Source organism: Bombina bombina, chromosome 1 (assembly GCF_027579735.1).
Source record: "Bombina bombina isolate aBomBom1 chromosome 1, aBomBom1.pri, whole genome shotgun sequence".
In the NCBI taxonomy this organism is placed as follows: domain Eukaryota; kingdom Metazoa; phylum Chordata; class Amphibia; order Anura; family Bombinatoridae; genus Bombina; species Bombina bombina.
This window is the reverse complement of record NC_069499.1, coordinates 311,417,646-311,440,197: the sequence shown is the minus strand read 5'-3', so window position 1 is coordinate 311,440,197 and position 22,552 is coordinate 311,417,646. Positions and strand designations below refer to the sequence as shown.

The 22,552-nt window shown below is 40.8% G+C and overlaps 1 protein-coding gene across 1 annotated transcript in view; it reads left to right on the top strand.

Annotated features, from left to right (window-relative positions):
- The window catches only part of PTPN4 (protein tyrosine phosphatase non-receptor type 4), a gene marked incomplete in the record, with an annotated part of 1,345,721 nt that overhangs the window by 144,202 nt on the left and 1,178,967 nt on the right, over nucleotides 1-22,552 (top strand). Inside the window, 1 exon segment of the mRNA XM_053698088.1 lies at nucleotides 14,683-14,790. Within this exon segment, the coding sequence (XP_053554063.1) occupies nucleotides 14,683-14,790 (108 nt within the window).

Sequence of the window (22,552 nt, the reverse complement as noted above, 5' to 3'; positions counted from 1 at the left end):
TGGTCTTGTTTGATTAATTTACTAACTACCATGCCTTATCAATCAAAGAAGACGACTGGTTAATAAATACTATGTCAATGAAACAAGATCCTGAATGAAAGAAAGAGGCGCCTGATGGTGTAGCGAATGCACAATTGACAGGACAGAAGACGAGTACCAATATATACTCACAAGCCAGGATGCACATCCAGTGCAATAATCAGCAGACCGAGGCTTCAGAGCCGCCCGGCTGACTCAATCCACTTGACTATACAGCTGGGCCAGGTTAGCTAACTCCAAAGATAGCCGAACCTAGAGAACAGCACAAAACTCTATAGGAGAACCTACAGGTATACTATGGTGACTATGACGTCAGTATCCGATATCCAGGAACCAAAAGCAAGGTGAAGGTAAAAGAATATTTTTATTTTGTTTAAAAACAATTAAAATACAACAGGAGCACAGCAACGCGTTTCTCAGCGAATGTGCCATTTCATCACGCTGACTGTCAATGAAAAAGGAATACAAGGGTAAATACTGCAGCATGTATTGGCTTTCTGATCTTAAAGGGACAGTCTACACCAGAATTTTTATTGTTTTAAAAGATAGATAATCCCTTTATTACCCATTCCCCAGTTTTGCATAACCAACACAGTTATATTAATATACTTTTAACCTCTGTGATTATCTTGTATCTAAGCCTCTGCAAACTGCCCCTTTATTTCAGTTCTTTTGACAGACTTGCAGTTTAGCCAATCAGTGCCTGCTCCCAGATAACTTCACATGCACAGTGTTATCTATATGAAATACATGAACTAACACCCTCTAGTGGTGAAAAACTGTTAAAATGCATTCTGAAAAGAGGTGGTCTTCAAGGTCTAAGAAATTAGCATATGAACCTCCTAGGTTAAGCTTTCAACTAAGAATACCAAGAGAACAAAGCAAAAGTGCTGATAAAAGTAAATTGGAAAATTGTTTAAAATTACATGCTCTATCTGAATCATGAAAGTTTATTTTGGCCTAGACTGTCACTTTAAGCTAGAGAGGGAAGAATAGGGAGATGGGCTGGGGAGAGGGCAGATCCCCAAGTACAGCCCCTTACCTGCAGAGAGAGAAGCTTGCCCCTGGGCACTGCAGTGCAGTGAGACATGACTTTGTGTAGGCAGCACAGCCAGAGAGAGTCCTAATCCCCCTCAGTAAGACGGATGTAATAGCTGCTTCCCTTAGTGCTTTTTCATGATTGGAGCAATCATGTAATGTGACACCAGCCCGGTGAGACAGTGGGTGCACGTTCCATCTAGTACTTGTGCAATCAAGGGAGGCTGAGCTCATTGCTTCCTCTATCCCTATATCTGCAGGTGATTTTTTTTTTTTTTTTTTTTAATTTTCATTTTACTTACCTATTTTTTTTTTCTTTTACAAGATATGACGAGTCCATGGATTTCATCCTTACTTGTGGGATTTAACCTCCTGCTTTGCATGTGTTAGTGATAGGAAGAGGTAAAGTGAGGTGTTAGTTTAGATTCTTCAATCAAGAAGTTTTTTATTTTAAAATGGTGCCAGTGAGTACTTTTTTTATCAGGGAGAAATCGTCAGTCTATTACTTCCCAAGAGGAGTGGAGACATCTTATTTTCTGCCCTGATGTTGATGATCTTAGCAAACGTTATCTAAGATCCATGATGGTTCCCACAGCGCAGCTCAAGGTAGTGTAAGAAAAATCTTCAGTGTGGAGAACGGTGTCTTGCTACAAGCAGCATTGAGGTATGTTCAGTCTTTTGTTTCTGGGGAGACTTGATGCATCAGAACAGGCTGAAATTATTCCCTATATGGGGAGGGGTAAGCAGTATGCACTATATGTAAGGAAATGGTGTACCTGGAATCCCTTTATATTGATTGCCAAAGTATGTAAAATATATCTTTGAGGCTTATTCAAGGTGGACTAGACGCTGGGAGCTGCGGTTTGCTTAAATGCTGTCATTGTTATTTTTATCACTGGCCTGAGGGAGTGCAGTGTTTTTTTTTTTTTTATACGATGTTTCACTTGATATTGGTGGTGTATACAAGAGGGGCACATGGCTTATTTCTTACTTGGATCGACATGTTTGTTTTTTTTATTTGCGGGTCTTAGTCAGGCTAGAGTTACGCCCACAGTGGGCGGGGCCTATTTTCGCACGCTCAGACGCACAGTATCATCCGGATCGCATAGGCAGCAGAGTCCTGCGCTCCGGTGGGGCCTAAGTTGTCTTGACTTTCGAAGGGCCTTAAAAGCTTCTCAAACAGCAGCAGTGTATTCCATATCTGACACTGTTCGGGACTCTTGGCAAACAGTCCCTAAGGTGGAGGGAGCCATATCTACCCTGGCTAATCGTACAACATAGGCAGCAGAGTCCTGGGCTCCGGTGGGGCCTAAGTTGTCTTGACTTTCAAAGGGCCTTAAAAGCTTCTCAAACAGCAGCAATGTATCCCATATCTGACACTGTTTGGGACTCTTGGCAAACGGTCCCTAAGGTGGAGGGAGCCATATCTACCCTAGCTAAGCGTACAACTATTCCTATTGAGAACAGTTGTGCTTTCAAAGACCCTATGGATAAGAAATTGGAGGGTCTTCTAAAGAAACTGTTTATTCATCAGGGTTTCCTTTTACAACAGACGGCCTGCATTGTACCAGTTACCACTGCAGCGACCTTCTGGTTTGATGTATTAGAAGAGTCTCTTAAGACTGAGACTCCTTTAGAGGATATCTTAGATAGAATTAAGGCTCTTAAGCTAGCTAATTCTTTTATTACAGATGCCACCTTTCAGATTGCCAAGTTGGCGGCTAAGAATGTCGGATTTGCCATTTTAGCGCGTAGAGCGTTATGGTTAAAATCTTGGTCTGCTCTTGTGTCATCTAAGTCAAAGCTTTTGGCTATTCCTTTCAAAGGAAAAACCCTATTCGGGCCTGATTTGAAAGAAATAATTTCTGACATTACGGGAGGTAAGGGTCATCTCCTACCTCAGGATAGAACTGCTAAACTTTCGGAACTTTAAAGGAGTCCCCTCTTCTTCCTCTTCTTCCAACAAACAGGAAGGGAATTTTGCTCAGACCAAGTTCGTCTGGAGACCCAACCAGGCTTGGAGCAAGGGTAAACAACCCAAGAAGCCCGCTGCTGCTACCAAGACAGCATGAAGGGGCGGCCCCCGATCCAGATAAAAAGAGAGGCGTTCTTATACTGGAACAGGGGCAGGGATTTTACTCAAATCTTTTCGTGGTCCCCAAGAAAGAGGGCACGTTCCGTCCTATTTTAGATCTAAAGGGTCTAAACAAGTTTCTCAGAGTCCCATCCTTCAAGATGGAGACTATTCGAACAATTCTGCCATTGATCCAGGAGGGTCAATATATGACTACCGTGGACTTGAAGGATGCATATCTTCATATTCCTATCCACAAGGATCATCACTAGTTCCTAAGGTTTGCCTTTCTGGACAAACATTTTCAGTTTGTGGCTCTTCCCTTCGGGTTGGCCACAGCACCCAGGATCTTCACAAAAGGTTCTGTGGTCACTTCTGGCGGTTCTCAGGCCGCGAGGCATTGCAGTGGCGCCTTTTCTGGACGATATTCTGATCCAGGCGGCGTCTTACCATCTGACAAAGTCTCATACAGACATGGTTCTGTCCTTTCTGAGGACACACGGGTGGAAGGTGAATCTAGAAAAGAGTTAATTAATTCCACAGACAAGGGTTCCCTTCTTGGGAACTATAATAGATTCCATATCTATGAAGATTTTCTTGACGGAGGTCAAGATTCTGAATACATGCCAAGGTCTTCAGTCCAATCCTCGACCATCAGTGGCTCAGTGCATGGAGGTAATTGGATTGATGGTGGCGGCAATGGACATTATTCCGTTTGCTCGTTTTCATCTCAGACCACTACAGCTGAGCATTCTAAGGCAGTGGAATGGAGATTATGCCAATTTGTCTCCTCAGATAGATCTGGATCAGGAGACAAGAGACTCTCTTCTTTGGTGGTTGTCGCCGGATCATCTGTCCCAAGGGACGTGCTTCTGCAGACCCTCATGGGTGATAGTGACAACGGACGCCAGCCTACTAGGTTGGGGTGCGATCTGGAATTCCCTGAAGGCTCAGGGTGTGTGGACTTAGTCGGAGTCTCTTCTTCCAATCAATAGTCTGGAATTGAGAGCAATATTCAGTGCGCTTCAGGTGTGGCCTCAGTTGGCTTCTGCCAAATTCATCCGCTTTCAGTCGGACAACATCACGACTGTGGCTTACATCAATCATCAGGGAGGAACAAGGAGTTCCTTAGCGATGACAGAAGTATACAAGATAATTCGGTGGGCGGAGGCTTACTCTTGCTATCTGTCAGCAATCTACATCCCAGGAGTGGACAACTGGGAAGCGGACTTTTTAAGCAGACAGACGTTTCATCCGGGGGAGTGGGAGCTCCATCCGGAGGTCTTTGCCACTCTGATCCTCAGATGGCGCAGACCGGAATTGGACCTGATGGTGTCTCGTCAGAATGCCAAGCTACCAAGATACGGATCCAGGTCAAGGGATCCTCAGGCCGAACTGATAAATGCCTTAGCAGTGCCTTAGTCGTTCAGCCTAGCTTATGTGTTTCCACAGTTTGCTCTCCTTCCCCGGGTGATTGCTCGGATCAAACAGGAGAGGGCTTCAGTTATTCTAATTGCGCCTGCGTGGCCTCGCAGGACTTGGTATGCCGATCTAGTGGACATTTCATATGCCGCCGTGGAAGCTTCCATTGAGGCAGGACCTTCTCATTCAGGGAACCTTCCAACATCCGAATGTAGTTTCTCTGCAACTGACTGCTTGGAGATTGAACGCTTGATTTTATCTAAGCGGGGGTTCTCTGATTCGGTCATTGATACTTTGATTCAGGCACGTAAGCCTGTTACTAGAAAGATCTACCATAAGATATGGCGTAAATATCTTTCTTGGTCCGAATCCAAGGGCTACTCATGGAGTAGAGTTAGGATTCCCAGGATTCTGTCTTTTCTCCAAGAAGGATTGGAGAAGGGGCAAGTTCCTTAAAGGGACAAATCTCTGCTTTGTCAATTTTACTACACAAACGTTTGGCAGATGTTCCAGATGTTCAGTCTTTTTGTCAGGCTCTGACCAGAATCAAGCCTGTGTTTAGACCATTTGCTCCACCCTGGAGTTTGAATTTAGTTCTTAATGTTGTTCAAGGGGTTCCGTTTGAACCCATATATTCCATAGATATGAAGTTGTTATCTTGGAAAGTTTTATTTTTGGTTGCTATTTCTTCTGCTCGTAGAGTTTCTGAGCTTTCAGCGTTACAATGTGACTTGCCTTATCTTATCTTCCATTCTGATAAGGTGGTTTTACGTACCAAACCTGGGTTCCTTCCTAAGGTTGTTTCGAATAAGAATATTAATCAGGAAATTGTTGTTCCTTCATTATGTCCTAATCCTTCTCATTCTAAGAAGGAGCGTCTGTTGCATAACTTGGACGAGGTCCGTGCCCTGAAGTTTTACTTGCAGGCGACTAAAGAATTCAGTCAATCATCATCATTATTCATTGTTTTTTCTGGAAAGCGTAGGGGCCAGAAAGCTACGGCTACCTCTTTCTTTGTGGCTGAAGAGTATCATCCGTCTGGCATATGAGACTGCTGGACAGCAGCCTCCGGAAAGAATTACGGCTCATTCTACTAGGGCTGTGGCTTCCTCATGGGCATTTAAAAATGATGCTTCTGTTGAACAGATTTGCAAGGCTGCAACTTGGTCGTCTCTTCACACTTTTTCTAAATTTTACAAATTTGATACTTTTGCTTCTTCTGAAGCTGTTTTTGGGAGAAACAGTGAGAAAGGCAGTGGTGCCTTCCGTTTAGGTTCCTGTCTTGTCCCTCCCTTTCATCCGTGTCCTGTAGCTTTGGTATTGTATCCCACAAGTAAGGATAAAATTCGTGAACTCGTCATATCTTGTAAAAGAAAAGGAAATTTATGCTTACCTGATAAATTTATTTATTTTACGATATGACGAGTCCACGGCCCACCCTGTCAATTCTAAGACAGGTATGTAATTATTTTTATTAAACTTCAGTCACCTCTGCACCTTTTGGCTTTTCCTTTCTCTTCCTAACTTCGGTCGAATGACTGGAGGGGGAGGGAAGGGAGTAGCTATATATACAGCTCTGCTGTGGTGCTCTTTGCCACTTCCTGCTAGCAGGAGGTTAAATCCCACAAGTAAGGATGAAATCCGTGGACTCGTCATATTGTAAAAGAAATATATTTATCAGGTAAGCATAAATTTCCTTTTTTTCATGACAGGTTAGGCTCTGCCTCCCCTAACTGCACGTCCCTGCCTTGCGCTTGCTATATCTTATACCTTCATCTGAAAATAGGGCAAAGCAGTGAGTGCTGTATTTTTATCACAGCTCCTGTGAGAATGATGAGCTTTTTGTAGAGTGTCAACAGATTTTTGCCAGGACTTACTGCATTATTTTTTGGTTCTCTATGCGGCAACCGGTAGAGGCAATCTTCATATCTGACTCAAGGGTTGATGTAGAGCTGAATTCTTGAACACAGATCCACAGCGGTTTCGCTAGAGGAACATACTGTAGTTCCAAATTAATCCACACACTGTAAAGCGTCTGTGTGGCTGCTGCTATGCTTCCGGCACCTTGAGGACAGACTTCAAATACACAGCTAGCAGGTAAACTGTATGGGCTACACACTCAGACAACGTGACCCCACAGCCGTCTTGCTGTGACCCTCAAGGCAGAACATGCTGTGACCTGAGATGTCATCGCAGAAAATGCAGCTTGTGTGGAGAAGAACAGGACATATACAGGAACTGTTAGTGCTTTCACTTTCCAGTGCTGTTCCACATCAGGCTGTTCTCTTTAAATAGTTTTGTGCTTTGGTTTCACTGTGTAAGTTTTCCTCAACACTGTACAGCCAAAGCAAAGCACTGTTTGAAGAGAACAGTCAAATACGGAGAAAAGCTGAAAAGTGGCAGGGCTTTGATTGACGACTGATTCTCAGGGATTTTTTTCAGCTCCGCTCCCTAGCCTTCCCCAGTCTTCAAAGCTGCACCTTTTTAAACAACATTACTGCAGAAAAAGATTCACTAAAATAAAATCTCATCACAGAAATTGAAAAAAAGTTTTGCCTCTTGGGCTGTTACTTGAATGTTTTGCTGATTTACCAGCAGCCCAGTATTTATTCACCTTTTATTACAGACAGACATTACAAGTTAGATAATGCAAATACTATTTGTTGCTGGGGAAGGGGATTTATAAATTGGTGTTTACTAATGCAGTGAAGTTTTAATTGTTGCACTTTTTCCTGCATTTTTGTAACCAATATTTGCTTTTGTTAGTTAGCTCTGCTCTGAGGCTGCGGACATCAATCGCCCCATCTCATACTGATTGACACCCCTTGCTAGCGGCCGATTGGCCACAAATCTGCAGGTGGCGGCATTGCACAAGCAGTTCACTAGAACTGCTTGTGCAATGTTAAATGCCAACAGCGTATGCTGTCAGCATTCAGCGATGTCTGGCGGCCAGAGAGTCCTAGTCCCCCTACAGCGTATCATGTGCGCCAGACAATGATAATTCGGCCCCATAATGTCTTCCTTTTCAGACACAAATTGCCTATGTTTTATCATATTTCCAAGGAATAGTGGGAATGCATTAGAATGACAATCTCTGCCCAGATAAAGTCCCCAGAACTAAAGAAGTGCTGCAGCTTCTGAAGTTCTGAGGACAGGCTAGTGGTAATCATTTTCACAACAGAACAGGAATCTCTTTCTTTCTTTCTTTCTTTCTTTCTTTCTTTCTTTCTTTCTTTCTTTCTTTCTTTCTTTCTTTCTTTCTTTCTTTCTTTCTTTCTTTCTTTCTTTCTTTCTTTCTTTCTTTCTTTCTTTCTTTCTTTCTTTCTTTCTTTCTTTCTTTCTTTCTTTCTTTCTTTCTTTCTTTCTTTCTTTCTTTCTTTCTTTCTTTCTTTCTTTCTTTCTTTCTTTCTTTCTTTCTTTCTTTCTTTCTTTCTTTCTTTCTTTCCTTCCTTCCTTCCTTCCTTCCTTCCTTCCTTCCTTCCTTCCTTCCTTCCTTCCTTCCTTCCTTCCTTCCTTCCATGTGCTAGTGACGTATGGGATATACAATCCAACCAGGAGGGGCAAAGTTTCCCAAACCTCAAAATGCCTATAAATACACCCCTCACCACACCCACAAGTTAGTATTACAAACTTTGCCTATGGAGGTGGTGAAGTAAGTTTGTGCTTGATTTCTATGATTTTTTTCTATGATAAGCTCTTCTAAGTATTTTGAAGCCCAACTCCTCTCAGAGTACAGTGTTTGTCAGAGGGATGTGAAGGGAGTATCGGCTATTGATGTTATGGTTTTCCTCACAGGAAATCTTTTCAAAGGTTCTTTGTTATCGGTCGTAGGGATTCACCTCCTACCTCCATTTTCAGATCGACGATATACTCTTATATACCATTACCTCTGCTGATACTTTTTCAGTACTGGTTTGGCTATCTGCTATATGTGGATGGTTGTCTTTCGGTAAGTCTGTTTTTCTTATTTAAGACACTCTCAGCTATGGTTTGGCGCTTTATGTATTAATATAAAGTTTTAAATATATGTATTTTACTTATTTGCCATGAGTCAGGTCTATGTATATTTCCTTTTGCAGACTGTCCGTTTCATTTTGGGAGGCATGTTTAGGAAGTTATTGGTCTTACCTGGGGTATAGTCCTTTTTTCAAATAGACAGTTTTTTCTTTTGCAGGCAAAATTAGTCTTGTGAGGGTGCAAGATGCTGTTATTTATTGCGTCATTCTTGGCACGAGAATTTTTTTGGCGCCAAGGTACGTCTTTGATGCAAGTTCATCATTTCTGGTGTCTTAGTTGATGCCAGGTTTTCCTTGCACGAGGTTGCGTCTGTTATGACGTGAGTTGCGTCATTTCCGGATGTTGTTGGCGCCTAAACATTTTTTTCAACTTCCTTTTGCGTCATACTTGGCACCAACATCTTTTGTTTATTTTTCACCCCACTTCCTATATGCATCTTGCCTTCTATATGCTCAGAGGGCTATGCTGTTTGCATTTTTTCCCATTCCTGAAACTGCCATATAAGGCTATTGTAAATTTTGCTTTAATGTTGTTTTTTCTTTTGCATTTTGCAAGATGTCTCAATCTGATACTGTCTCAGAAGCAACTGTTGGAACCCTGCTGCCTGATCAAAGTTCTACCAAAGCTAAGTGTATCTTTTGTAAGTTAGCTGAGATTATATCTCCAGCTGTAGTATGTAACAGTTGCCATGATATGCTTTTGCACGTAGAAAATGTTTCCATCAGTTCTAGTACAGTTTCTGTTATTCCTTCAACTTCTAATGTACATGATATCCCTGTTGAAAAATTATATTGCTGCTGCGATACAGAAGTTTTTGTCTGCTATTCCGCCTTCTAATAAACGTAAAAGGTCTTTTAAAACTTCTTTTAAAACTTCTCATAAATTTTGATGAAATTTCTAATGACTGACTACATACTGAAATATCCTCCTCTGATGAGGATCTCTCTGATTCAGAAGATCCTATCTCAGACATTGACACTGACAAATCTACTTATCTTTTCAAGATTGAGTATATTCGTTCCTTATTGAAAGAAGTGTTGGTTACTTTGGATATAGAGGAGTCTAATCCTCTTGATATCAAAACTAGTAAACGTTTAAATTCTGTTTATTAACCTCCTGTGGTTACTCCTGAGATTTTCCAGTTCCTGATGCTATTTCTGATATGATTGCTAAGGAATTGATTAAGCCTGGTACTTCTCTCATTCCTTCTTCTAGGTTTAAAAAGTTGTACCCTTTGCCAGCGCCTAGATAAGTTTTGGGAAAAAGTCTCCAAAATTAATGGGGCTATTTCTACTCTTGCCAAATGCACTACTATTCCTATGGACCTTTACTTCATTTACAGATCCTTTAGATAGGAAACTTGAATCTTATCTAAGAAAAGCTTATTTTATTTTCTGGATATCTTCTCTGGCCTGCCATTGCAATGGCTGATGTTGCGGCTGCGTCAACCTTTTGGTTGGATAGCTTAGTGCAACAGGAAACAGATCCTGATTTGTCTAGCATTGTTCATTTGCTTCAACATGCTAATCATTTTATCTGTGATGCTATTTTTTATATTATCAACATTGATGTTAAATCTATGTCTTTAGCTATTTTAGCTAGAAGAGCTTTATGGCTCAAATCTTGGAATGCTGACATGGTATCTAAGTCTAGATTACTATCTCTTTCTTTCCAAGGTAACAATTTATTTGGTTCTCAGTTGGATTCAATTATTTCAACTATCACTGGAGGGAAGGGAGTTTTTTTGCCTCAGGATAAAAGATCTAAGGGTAAGTCTAAAGTTTCTAATTGTTTTTGTTCTTTTCGACAGAACAAGGAACAGAAAACCAATCCTTCCCCTGAAGACTCTGGTTCCAATTGGAAATCTTCTTCAAGTTAGAATAAATCCAAGCCTTTTAAGAAACCAAAGCCAACCCCCAAGTCTGCATGAAGGTGCGGCCCTCGATCCAGTTCAGCTGGTGGGGGGCAGATTGAAATTATTCCAAGACATTTGGGCAGATTCTGTTCAAAATCAGTGGATTCAGAGTATTGTCTCTCAAGGGTATCGAATAGGATTCAGAGTAAGACCTCCTGTGAGAAGATTCTTTCTCTCACACGTTCCAGTAAATCTGGTGAAAGCTCATGCTTTTCTGAAGTGTGTTTCAGATCTAGAGCTTTCAGGGGTAGTAATACCAGTTCGGTTTCAGGAACAGGGTCTGGGGTTTTATTTGAATCTGTTCATTGTCCCAAAGAAAGAAAATTCATTCAGGCCAGTTTTGGATCTGAAGTTTTTGAATCATTTTGTAAGAGTCCCAACTTTCAACTATTTTGCCTTTTTGTTCAGCAAGGTCATTATTTGTCCACGATAGACTTGCAGGATGCATATCTTCATATTCTGATTCATCCAGACCACTATCTGTTTCTGAAATTCTCTTTTCTAGACAAGCATTACCAATTTGTCGCTCTTCCATTTGCCCTAGCAACAGCTCCAATGATCTTTTTGAAGGTTCTCTGTGCCCTTCTATCTGTAATCAGAGGACAGGGTATTGCGATGTTTCCTTATTTAGACAATATCTTGGTTCTAGCTCAGTCTTTACATTTAGGCAAATCTTACACAAATTAACTAGTGTTATTTCTTCAAAGACATGGTTGGAGGATCAATTTACCAAAGTTTCTTGACTCCTCAGACAAGGGTCACCTTTTTATGTTTCCAGATAGATTCAATGTCCATGACTCTGTCCTTAAAAGACAAGAGACAAATGAAATTGGTTTCAGCTTGTCTAAACATTCAGTCTCAATCATTCCCTTCAGTGGCTATGTGCACGGAAGTTTTAGGTCTCATGACTGCAGCATCGGACGCGATCCCCTTTGCTCGTTTTCACATGAGACCTCTAAAGCTTTGTATGCTGAATCAATGGTGCAGGGATTGTACTCGGATATCACAATTTATATACTTAAATCCCAACATTCAACTCTCTCTGACTTGGTGGTTAGACCATCATCGTTTAATTCAGAGGGCATCTTTTTTGGACTGTGATCACAACAGATGCAAGTCTTTCAGGTTGGGGAGCTGTCTGGAGATCTCTGACAGCACAAGGGGTTTGGAAACCTCAAGAGGCGAGGTTACCAATCAATATTTTAGAACTCTCTGCTATTTTCAGGGTTCTTCAGGATTGGCCTCTGTTAAAGAGAGAACCATTCATTTGTTTTCAGACGGACAATATCTCAACTGTGGCATATGTCAATCATCAAGGTGGGACTCAAAGTCCCCTAGCTATGAAAGAAGTATCTTGGATACTTTTCTTTGGTGGAATTCAGCTCTCTTCTAATTTCTGCGGTGCATATCCCAGGTATAGACAATTGGGAAGCGGATTATCTCAGCCGTCAGACCTTACATCCGGGGGAGTGGTCTCTCCATCCATATGTATTTTGTCAGATTGTACAGATGTGGGGTCTTCCAGAAATAGATCTGATGGCTTCTGATCTAAGCAAGAAACTTCCCAGGTACCTGTCCAGGTCCAGGGATCCTCATGCGGAGATGCTGGATGTGTTGGCAGTTCCTTGGTTTTACCAACCTGCTTATCTTTCCGCCTCTAGTTCTTCCAGAAGTGATCTCCAAGATCATTATGTAACAATCGTATGTTTCTGATAGCACCAGCGTGGTCTCACAGGTTTTCTTTTGCAGATCTTGTTCGTATGTCCAGTTGCCAGCCTTGGCCACTTCCTCTAAGACCAGACCTTTTGTCTCAAGGGCCGTTTTTCTATCAGGATCACAAATCGTTAAATCTGAAGGTATGGGCATTGAACGTTTAGTGCTTAGTCATAGAGGTTTCTCTGACTCAGTGATTAATACTATGCTACAGGCTTGTAAGTCTGTTTCAAGGAAGATTTATTATCGAGTTTGGAAGACCTATATTTCATGGTGTTCTTCTCATAAATTCTCCTGCCATTCTTTTAGAATTCCTAGAATTTTACAGTTAATTCAGGATGGTTTGGATAAAGGTTTGTCTGCAAGCACTTTGAAGGGAGAAATCTCTGCTCTTACTGTTTTATTTCATAGAAAGATTGCTAAGCTTCCTGATATTCACTGTTTTTTTCAGGCTTTGGTTCGTATCAAGCCTGTTATTAAATCAGTCTCTCCTCCTTGGAGTCTTAATTTCGTTTTGAAGATTTTGCAGGCTCCTCCTTTTGAGTCCTATGTATGCTTTTTATATTAAACTACTTTCTTGGAAAGTGTTGTTCCTTTTGGCCATCTCTTCAGCTAGAATAGTTTCTGAATTGTCTGCTCTCTCTTGTGAGTCTCCTTTTCTGATTTTCCATCAGGATAAAGCTGTTTTGCGGACTTTGTTTAAATTTCTTGCTAAGATTGTGAATTCTAACAACATTAGTAGGGGAAATTGTTGTCCCTTCCTTGTGTCCTAATCCCAAGAATGTTCTTGAAAGATCTTTGCATTCTTTGGATGTTGTAAGAGCTTTGAATTATTATTGTTGAAGCTACTAAAGATTTCAGGAAGACTTCTAGTCTATTTGTAGTCTTCTCTGGTTCTAGGAAAGGGCAGACAGCTTCTGCCATTTCTTTGGCATCTTGGTTGAAGTTTTTGATTCATAAAGCTTATTTGGAAGTGGAACAGTCCCCACCTCAGAGGATCACAGCTCATTCTACTAGATAAGTCTCCACTTCTTGGGCTTTTAAGAATTAAGCTTCAGTTGATCAGATTTGCACAGCAGCAACTTGGTCTTCTTTGCATACATTTAATAAATGTTACCATTTTGATGTATTTGCTTCTTCTGAAGCAGTCTTTGGTAGAAAGGTTCTTCAGGCAGCTGTTTGTTTGATTCTTCTGCTAATGTTTTAAGTTTTTTTTCTTTCAATTTATGAGAAAAACTTATTTTTTGTGGATTTAATTTTTTCAGCGGAAATGGCTGTTTTTATTATATCCCTCCCTTTCTAATGACTCTTCTGTGGACTTCCACATCTTGGGTATTTCTATCCCATACGTCATTAACTCATGGACTCTTGCCAATTACATGAAAGAAAACATAATTTATGTAAGAACTTACCTGATAAATTAATTTCTTTCATATTGGCAAGAGTCCATGAGACCCACCTTTTATGGTTATGATTTTTTGTATAAAAGCACAATTATATTTCCAGTTCCTCCTTTTTTTTTGTATGCTTTTTTACTCCTTATTTTAGCACCCCACTACTTGGCTATTGGTTAAACTTAATTGTGGGTGTGGTGAGGTGTGTATTTATAGCCATTTTGAGGTTTGGGAAACTTTGCCCCTCCTGGTTGGATTGTATATCCCATACGTCATAAGCTCATGGACTCTTGCCAATACGAAATAAATTAATTTATCAGGTAAGTTCTTACGTAAATCATGTTTGTTTGTTTTTTTTTGGTTTTTTTTTAGGCAGCCATTTGCCCTCAAAGAAAATAGTGTCTGATTTGTATATACCTGCTCACAGCCATGATGGCATCTGAAACATTAGTCAAATACTGATATGCATATGCACTCAATTCCCATGAATATCCCAGAGTGAAGCGGATTCTGGATCCAGAATTACAGAAAAGCAAGTGTCATGGTCTCCATGTGTGATGGATACACCAGTGTCAATGAGGGCTAGTGGTGGTTTACAGATTTGGAGGCTGGAGGCAAATAACATACTTGATGTATTGATGTGGACTTAGTGGTGAAATCTTTGTAATTCTTTAAGTCTACATACAATGCTTATGCCAATCAGTCTGGTCGAACACACTTTTACACAGGATTCTTTAACCTTACATACACTATATAACTTGGATCTGTCAGTAAATATAAATCTTTCTTACCTGCTTTGATATTAACCCAGCAGTTTTGTATATGTTATAACAAGAGAAGAAATAGGCTTATGCTTAAATTAAATCCTTTCCTTAATTTGTTGGCTATTTTATGCTGTGTTCCTAGAGTTCCAAATGGAGTAGGTTATACAAAATATATATTTGCCTATTGGATGCTGTACATAAGTAGGCCAGTGCTGGAATGTGCTATCAAGTGTTTCATTTCAGCTTAATTTAGCACTAATTGGGTTTTTTCTTTCTCTCTCTTTCTTTTTTTTTTTTTCCTTTCAGAAACATGATCATGGACAAGTTCTTTTAGATTTAGTCTTCAGTTACCTTGATTTAACAGAAAGAGACTATTTTGGATTGCAGCTGGCTGATAATTCCTGCGATAATCCTGTAGGTACAATTTTAATGCCTTCATTTTGTTTATATATTTTTTACAATGTGTACAGAAAAATTTCTGAACTTCAGATTTTATCCAGTTTGTGGAACAGTTCACGTTTAAAGGGACATTGACACATAAGCATTAAAATTCATTGTTATAATACACTTTTGTTGTTTTTTGTCAATTTTCCTATTAATTTAACAGAAAAAATGTAGGGTTTCTAATTCCTGCAACAGTTAAAAGTTCATAATGCAAGTGAGTAAGAGGGTTACCGGAATACGGTCCAAACCACTGGTCTGTGCAATCGAGGAAAGAGAAATCCTCAGTAAAAAAAGAGAAATCTGCTACCAAAATACCCAGAGTGCCGTAGCAAAACGTAGGATCAGGCCGTATATAATACAGGAGAACAAAAAAGTGCAGGCACTACTCGGTTAGTGAAAAACGTTAAAACATTTATTTATTTGAAGCATATAAAAACATAGTGTTCCCAAACAGAGGGAAGGCAAGCATACGGGGCCAGTCTGACTGACCCTGTATGCTTGCCTGGCCTTTGTTTGGAACACTGTTTTTATATGCTTCAAATAAATAAATGTTTTAACGTTTTTCACTAACCGAGTAGTGCCTGCACTTTTTTGTTCTCCTGAAAGTTCATAATGCAGACATCACAAGTCATTGTTCAAGCATTGTAGAAGCTATTTTATGTCTGCTCTTAATAGGCCTTCTCAGAGAGAATAAGCGAAGAGGCTTTTAAAAGGGTATTGCAAAGCAATATAATTTTTTTCTTTGTCTGAATTATCTCTGTCAAATAAGGCAAGGCGTGGCTTTGGCTATTAAAAAGCAATCACAGCATGCACTGTGTTTACACATTCAGAAAGTTTTCACATATAGTTGGTGTGTTAATATGCCACGAGACTGCAAAGCCTTTTAAATTGAAAGATATTTTAATACACTAAATAGAAACCTGTACTTTTTTACTCTCTTTTTAAACTTGCATTAAATGCTTTTAATTTTGTATAAAAACTGTGCTCCCTAGAGAGGCTAAAAAGCTAAAACATCTGTAAGTTGTTGTCAAAATGCTGAGATTTCCTAAACGAGCTATCTGATTTGCAGCATTTGCAAGTTACATAATTTACTTTTCTGGGCTCTCTAGGGTGCATTGGACAAGCACAGTTTTTTTACTTAAAGGGACACGAACCCCAAAAATGTCTTTTGCGATTCAGATAGAGAACACAATTTTAAACAACTTTCCAATTTACTTTTATTATTTCATTACTTCCTTTTCTTGTTATCCTGTGCTGAATGTGTTATCTAGGCAAGCTCAGGAGCAGCAGAGAACCTAGGTTCTAGCTGTTGATTGGTGGCTGCATATATATATTTATATAATCGATTATCATTGGCTCACCCATGTGTTCAGTTAGGAACCATTAGTGCATTGCTGCTCCTTCAACAAATAATCACAAATACCAAGAGAAAGAAACAAATTAGATAATAGAAGTAAATTAAAATGTTTTTTAAAATTGTGTTCTCTATCTGAATCATGAAAGAAAATATTTGGATATCATGTCCCTTTTAAGCAAGATAGGTTTATTAATGTCCTTTTAATATTAAAAAATAAAATTTACAAGTTTTGACTTTTATCCTTCATTATCACTTTCCATTTAAAGAGCTAATTTTGTATTGAAATATTGTAGGCTCATTTTTATTTCTTTCATATAAGTGATGAGTCCATGATCCATTACTCCTGGGAATTACCTTTCCTGCCACTAGGAGGAGGCAAATATTCCCAAACCTCAGAGCTCTATATAAACCCTCCCACCTCTAAAGTAATCAGTCTTGTCTTTGCATCTGCTGGAAGTAGGTGAAGAATGAAGGTATGCATATTTATTTTATTTTAGGGTTTCCTGGTTAGAACCCTGGAGATCCCTTCTTCAATATGTCCCTCATGACAAAATCAGTACTGGAGTATTAAGCATTAAGCTAATCTTTTATCCGTTTTATTTAAAAGCAATACAGATATTCTTTTTCTCCTGTTAAGTGTGGTCAGTCCACGGGTCATCATTACTTCTGGGATATTAACTCCTCCCCAACAGGAAGTGCAAGAGGATTCACCCAGCAGAGCTGCTATATAGCTCCTCCCCTCTACGTCACCCCCAGTCATTCTCTTGCACCCAACGAATAGATAGGATGTGTGAGAGGACTGTGGTGATTATACTTAGTTTCATACCTTCAATCAAAAGTTTGTTATTTTATAATAGCACCGGAGTGTGTTATTCCTTCTCTGGTAGAATTTGAAGAAGAATCTACCTGAGTTTTTTCTATGATTTTAGCCGGCGTAGTTAAGATCATATTGCTGTTTCTCGGCCATCTGAGGAGAGGTAAACTTCAGATCAGGGGACAGCGGGCAGATTAATCTGCAAGAGGTATGTAGCAGCTTATTATTTTCTGACAATGGAATTGATGAGAAAATTCTGCTATACCGATATAATGTAAACTCAGCCTTAAATGCAGTAGCAGCAACTGGTATCAGGCTGTCATGTATGTATATTTTACACTTCAGTATTCTGGGGAATGGCACTTCACTGGAATTATACTGTATGCATAAGACTTTAGCCTAATTTGCAGGGACTAGCAACAGGCTTTTTAATAACACTTAACTTATTTATGTTAAACGTTTTTTGCTGGCATGTAAAATTGTTTAATTTTCTGAGGTACTGGGTGAAAAAATGTTTTGGGCACTATTTTTTTCCACTTGGCAGTCGTTTTATTTAATTTATGACAGTTTACTGATCTCTCTCACTGTTGTGTGTGAGGGGGAGGGGCCTTTTTTTGGCGCTTTTGCTACGCATCAAAAAATTCAGTCAGAAGTTTATTGTCTTCCCTGCATGATCCGGTTCATCTCTACAGAACTCAGGGGTCTTCAAAACTTGTTTTGAGGGAGGTAATCACTCACAGCAGAGCTGTGAGATTGTAGTTGACTGTGATAAAAAACGTTTATTTCTGTATTTTTTTTCTGCTATCAGGGTTAGTTATCCTTTGCTATCGGGAGCAATCCTTTGCTAAAAGTCTGTTTTTTACAAAGATTTGATGCTATAACTTTTCAGTTTATCAATTTCCAACTGTCATAACTTTTTCTGTGCTTCTTATAGGCACAGTACGTTTTCATATTATAGTAAATTACTTGAAAAGTATTTCCAAGTTGCTAGTTTATTTGCTAGTGTGTTAAACATGTCTGATTCAGAGGAAGATATCTGTGCTATATGTGCTAAAGCCAAAGTGGAGCCCAATAGAAATTTATGTACTAACTGCATTGATGCTACTTTAAATAAAAGTCAATCTGTGCAAATTGAACATATTTCACCAAACAATGAGGGGAGAGTTATGCCGACTAACTCGCCTCACGTGTCAGTACCTGCATCTCCCGCTCGGGAGGTGCGTGATATTGTAGCGCCGAGCACATCTGGGCGGCCATTACAAATCACATTACAGGATATGGCTACTGTTATGACTGAAGTTTTGGCTAAATTACCAGAACTAAGAGGTAAGCGTGATCACTCTGGGGTGAGAACAGAGTGCGCTGATAATATTAGGGCCATGTCAGACACTGCGTCACAATTGGCAGAACATGAGGACGGAGAGCTTCATTCTGCGGGTGACGGTTCTGATCCAAACAGACTGGATTCAGATATTTCAAATTTTAAATTTAAGCTGGAAAACCTCCGTGTATTACTAGGGGAGGTGTTAGCGGCTCTGAATGATTGTAACACAGTTGCAATACCAGAGAAAATGTGTAGGTTGGATAAATATTTTGCGGTACCTTCGAGTACTGACGTTTTTCCTATACCTAAGAGACTTACTGAAATTGTTACTAAGGAGTGGGATAGACCCGGTGTGCCGTTCTCACCCCCTCCAATATTTAGAAAGATGTTTCCAATAGACGCCACCACACGGGACTTATTGCAAACGGTCCCTAAGGTGGAGGGAGCAGTTTCTACTTTAGCTAAGCGTACCACTATCCCGGTGGAGGATAGCTGTGCCTTTTCAGATCCAATGGATAAAAAGTTAGAGGGTTACCTTAAGAAAATGTTTGTTCAACAAGGTTTTATATTGCAACCTCTTGCATGCATTGCGCCTGTCACGGCTGCAGCAGCATTTTGGTTTGAGTCTCTGGAAGAGACTCTTGAATCAGTTCCATTAGATGAGATTACACACAAACTTAAAGCCCTTAAGTTAGCTAACTCATTTATTTCGGATGCCGTAGTACATTTAACTAAACTTACGGCTAAGAATTCCGGATTCGCAATTCAGGCGCGCAGAGCACTGTGGCTAAAATCCTGGTCAGCTGATGTTACTTCTAAATCTAAATTGCTTAATATACCTTTCAAAGGGCAGACCTTATTCGGGCCCGGGTTGAAAGAAATTATCGCTGAAATTACAGGAGGTAAAGGCCATGCCCTGCCTCAAGACAGAGCCAAACCTAAGGCTAGACAGTCTAATTTTCGTTCCTTTCGTAATTTCAAAGCAGGAGCAGCATCAACTTCCTCTGCACCAAAACAGGAAGGAGCTGTTGCTCGCTACAGACAAGGCTGGAGACCTAACCAGTCCTGGAACAAGGGCAAGCAGGCCAGGAAACCTGCTGCTGCCCCTAAGACAGCATGAATCGAGGGCCCCCGATCCGGGAACGGATCTAGTGGGGGGCAGACTTTCTCTCTTCGCCCAGGCTTGGGCAAGAGATGTCCAGGATCCCTGGGCGTTAGAGATCATATCTCAGGGATACCTTCTGGACTTCAAATCCTCTCCCCCAAGAGGGAGATTTCATCTGTCAAGGTTGTCAACAAACCAAATAAAGAAAGAGGCGTTTCTACGCTGCGTACAAGATCTTTTATTAATGGGAGTGATCCATCCGGTTCCGCGGTCGGAACAAGGACAAGGGTTTTACTCAAATCTGTTTGTGGTTCCCAAAAAAGAGGGAACTTTCAGGCCAATCTTGGATTTAAAGATCCTAAACAAATTCCTAAGAGTTCCATCGTTCAAAATGGAAACTATTCGGACAATCTTACCCATGATCCAAAAGGGTCAGTACATGACCACAGTGGATTTAAAGGATGCTTACCTTCACATACCGATTCACAAAGATCATTACCGGTATCTAAGGTTTGCCTTTCTAGACAGGCATTACCAGTTTGTAGCTCTTCCATTCGGATTGGCTACGGCTCCAAGAATCTTCACAAAGGTTCTGGGTGCTCTTCTGGCGGTACTAAGACCGCGAGGAATTTCGGTAGCTCCGTACCTAGACGACATTCTGATACAAGCTTCAAGCTTTCAAACTGCCAAGTCTCATACAGAGTTAGTACTGGCATTTCTAAGGTCGCATGGATGGAAGGTGAACGAAAAGAAGAGTTCTCTCTTTCCACTCACAAGAGTTCCTTTCTTGGGGACTCTTATAGATTCTGTAGAAATGAAGATTTACCTGACAGAAGACAGGTTAACAAAGCTTCAAAATGCATGCCGTGTCCTTCATTCCATTCAACACCCGTCAGTAGCTCAATGCATGGAGGTTATCGGCTTAATGGTAGCGGCAATGGACATAGTACCCTTTGCACGCCTACATCTCAGACCGCTGCAATTGTGCATGCTAAGTCAGTGGAATGGGGATTACTCAGACTTGTCCCCTACTCTGAATCTGGATCAAGAGACCAGAAATTCTCTTCTATGGTGGCTTTCTCGGCCACATCTGTCCAGGGGGATGCCATTCAGCAGGCCGGACTGGACAATTGTAACAACAGACGCCAGCCTACTAGGTTGGGGTGCTGTCTGGAATTCTCTGAAGGCTCAGGGACAATGGAATCAGGAGGAGAGTCTCCTACCAATAAACATTCTGGAATTGAGAGCAGTTCTCAATGCCCTTCTGGCTTGGCCCCAGTTAACAACTCGGGGGTTCATCAGGTTTCAGTCGGACAACATCACGACTGTAGCTTACATCAACCATCAGGGAGGGACAAGAAGCTCCCTAGCAATGATGGAAGTATCAAAGATAATTCGCTGGGCAGAGTCTCACTCTTGCCACCTGTCAGCAATCCACATCCCGGGAGTGGAGAACTGGGAGGCGGATTTCTTAAGTCGTCAGACTTTTCATCCGGGGGAGTGGGAACTTCATCTGGAGGTCTTTGCCCAAATACTTCGACGTTGGGGCAAACCAGAGATAGATCTCATGGCGTCTCGACAGAATGCCAAGCTTCCTCGTTACGGGTCCAGATCCAGGGATCCGGGAGCGGTTCTGATAGATGCTTTGACAGCACCTTGGACCTTCGGGATGACTTATGTGTTTCCACCCTTCCCGATGCTTCCTCGATTGATTGCCAGAATCAAACAGGAGAGAGCATCAGTGATTCTAATAGCGCCTGCATGGCCACGCAGGACTTGGTATGCAGATCTAGTGGACATGTCATCCTGTCCACCTTGGTCTCTACCTCTGAAACAGGACCTTCTGATCCAGGGTCCCTTCAAACATCAAAATCTAATTTCTCTGAAGCTGACTGCTTGGAAATTGAACGCTTGATTTTATCAAAGCGTGGTTTTTCTGAGTCAGTTATTGATACCTTAATACAGGCTAGGAAGCCTGTTACCAGAAAGATTTACCATAAGATATGGCGCAAATACTTATATTGGTGCGAATCCAAGAGTTACTCATGGAGTAAGGTTAGGATTCCGAGGATATTGTCTTTTCTACAAGAAGGTTTAGAAAAGGGTTTATCCGCTAGTTCCTTAAAGGGACAGATTTCAGCTCTGTCCATTCTTTTACACAAACGTCTGTCAGAAGTTCCGGACGTTCAAGCTTTTTGTCAGGCTTTAGCTAGGATCAAGCCTGTGTTTAAAACTGTTGCTCCACCATGGAGTTTGAACTTAGTTCTTAATGTTTTACAGGGTGTTCCGTTTGAACCCCTTCATTCCATTGATATCAAGCTGTTATCTTGGAAAGTTCTGTTTTTAATGGCGATTTCCTCGGCTCGAAGAGTCTCTGAGTTATCTGCCTTACATTGTGATTCTCCTTATCTGATTTTTCATTCAGACAAGGTAGTTCTGCGTACTAAACCTGGGTTCCTACCTAAGGTGGTCACTAACAGGAATATCAATCAAGAGATTGTGGTTCCATCTTTGTGTCCTAATCCTTCTCCGAAGAAGGAACGTCTGCTACACAATCTAGATGTAGTCCGTGCCCTGAAATTTTATCTACAGGCAACTAAGGATTTTCGACAAACGTCTTCCCTGTTTGTCGTTTATTCTGGTCAGAGGAGAGGTCAAAAAGCTTCGGCTACCTCTCTCTCTTTTTGGCTTCGTAGCATAATACGGTTAGCCTACGAGACTGCTGGACAGCAGCCTCCTAAAAGAATTACAGCACATTCTACTAGAGCTGTGGCTTCCACTTGGGCCTTTAAGAATGAGGCTTCTGTTGAACAGATTTGCAAGGCTGCAACTTGGTCTTCTCTTCATACTTTTTCCAAATTTTACAAATTTGACACTTTTGCTTCTTCGGAGGCTGTTTTTGGAAGAAAGGTTCTTCAGGCAGTGGTTCCTTCCGTATAAAGAGCCTGCCTGTCCCTCCCGTCATCTGTGTACTTTAGCTTTGGTATTGGTATCCCAGAAGTAATGATGACCCGTGGACTGACCACACTTAACAGGAGAAAACAAAATTTATGCTTACCTGATAAATTCCTTTCTCCTGTAGTGTGGTCAGTCCACGGCCCGCCCTGTTTTTTATGGCAGGTAAAAAATTTT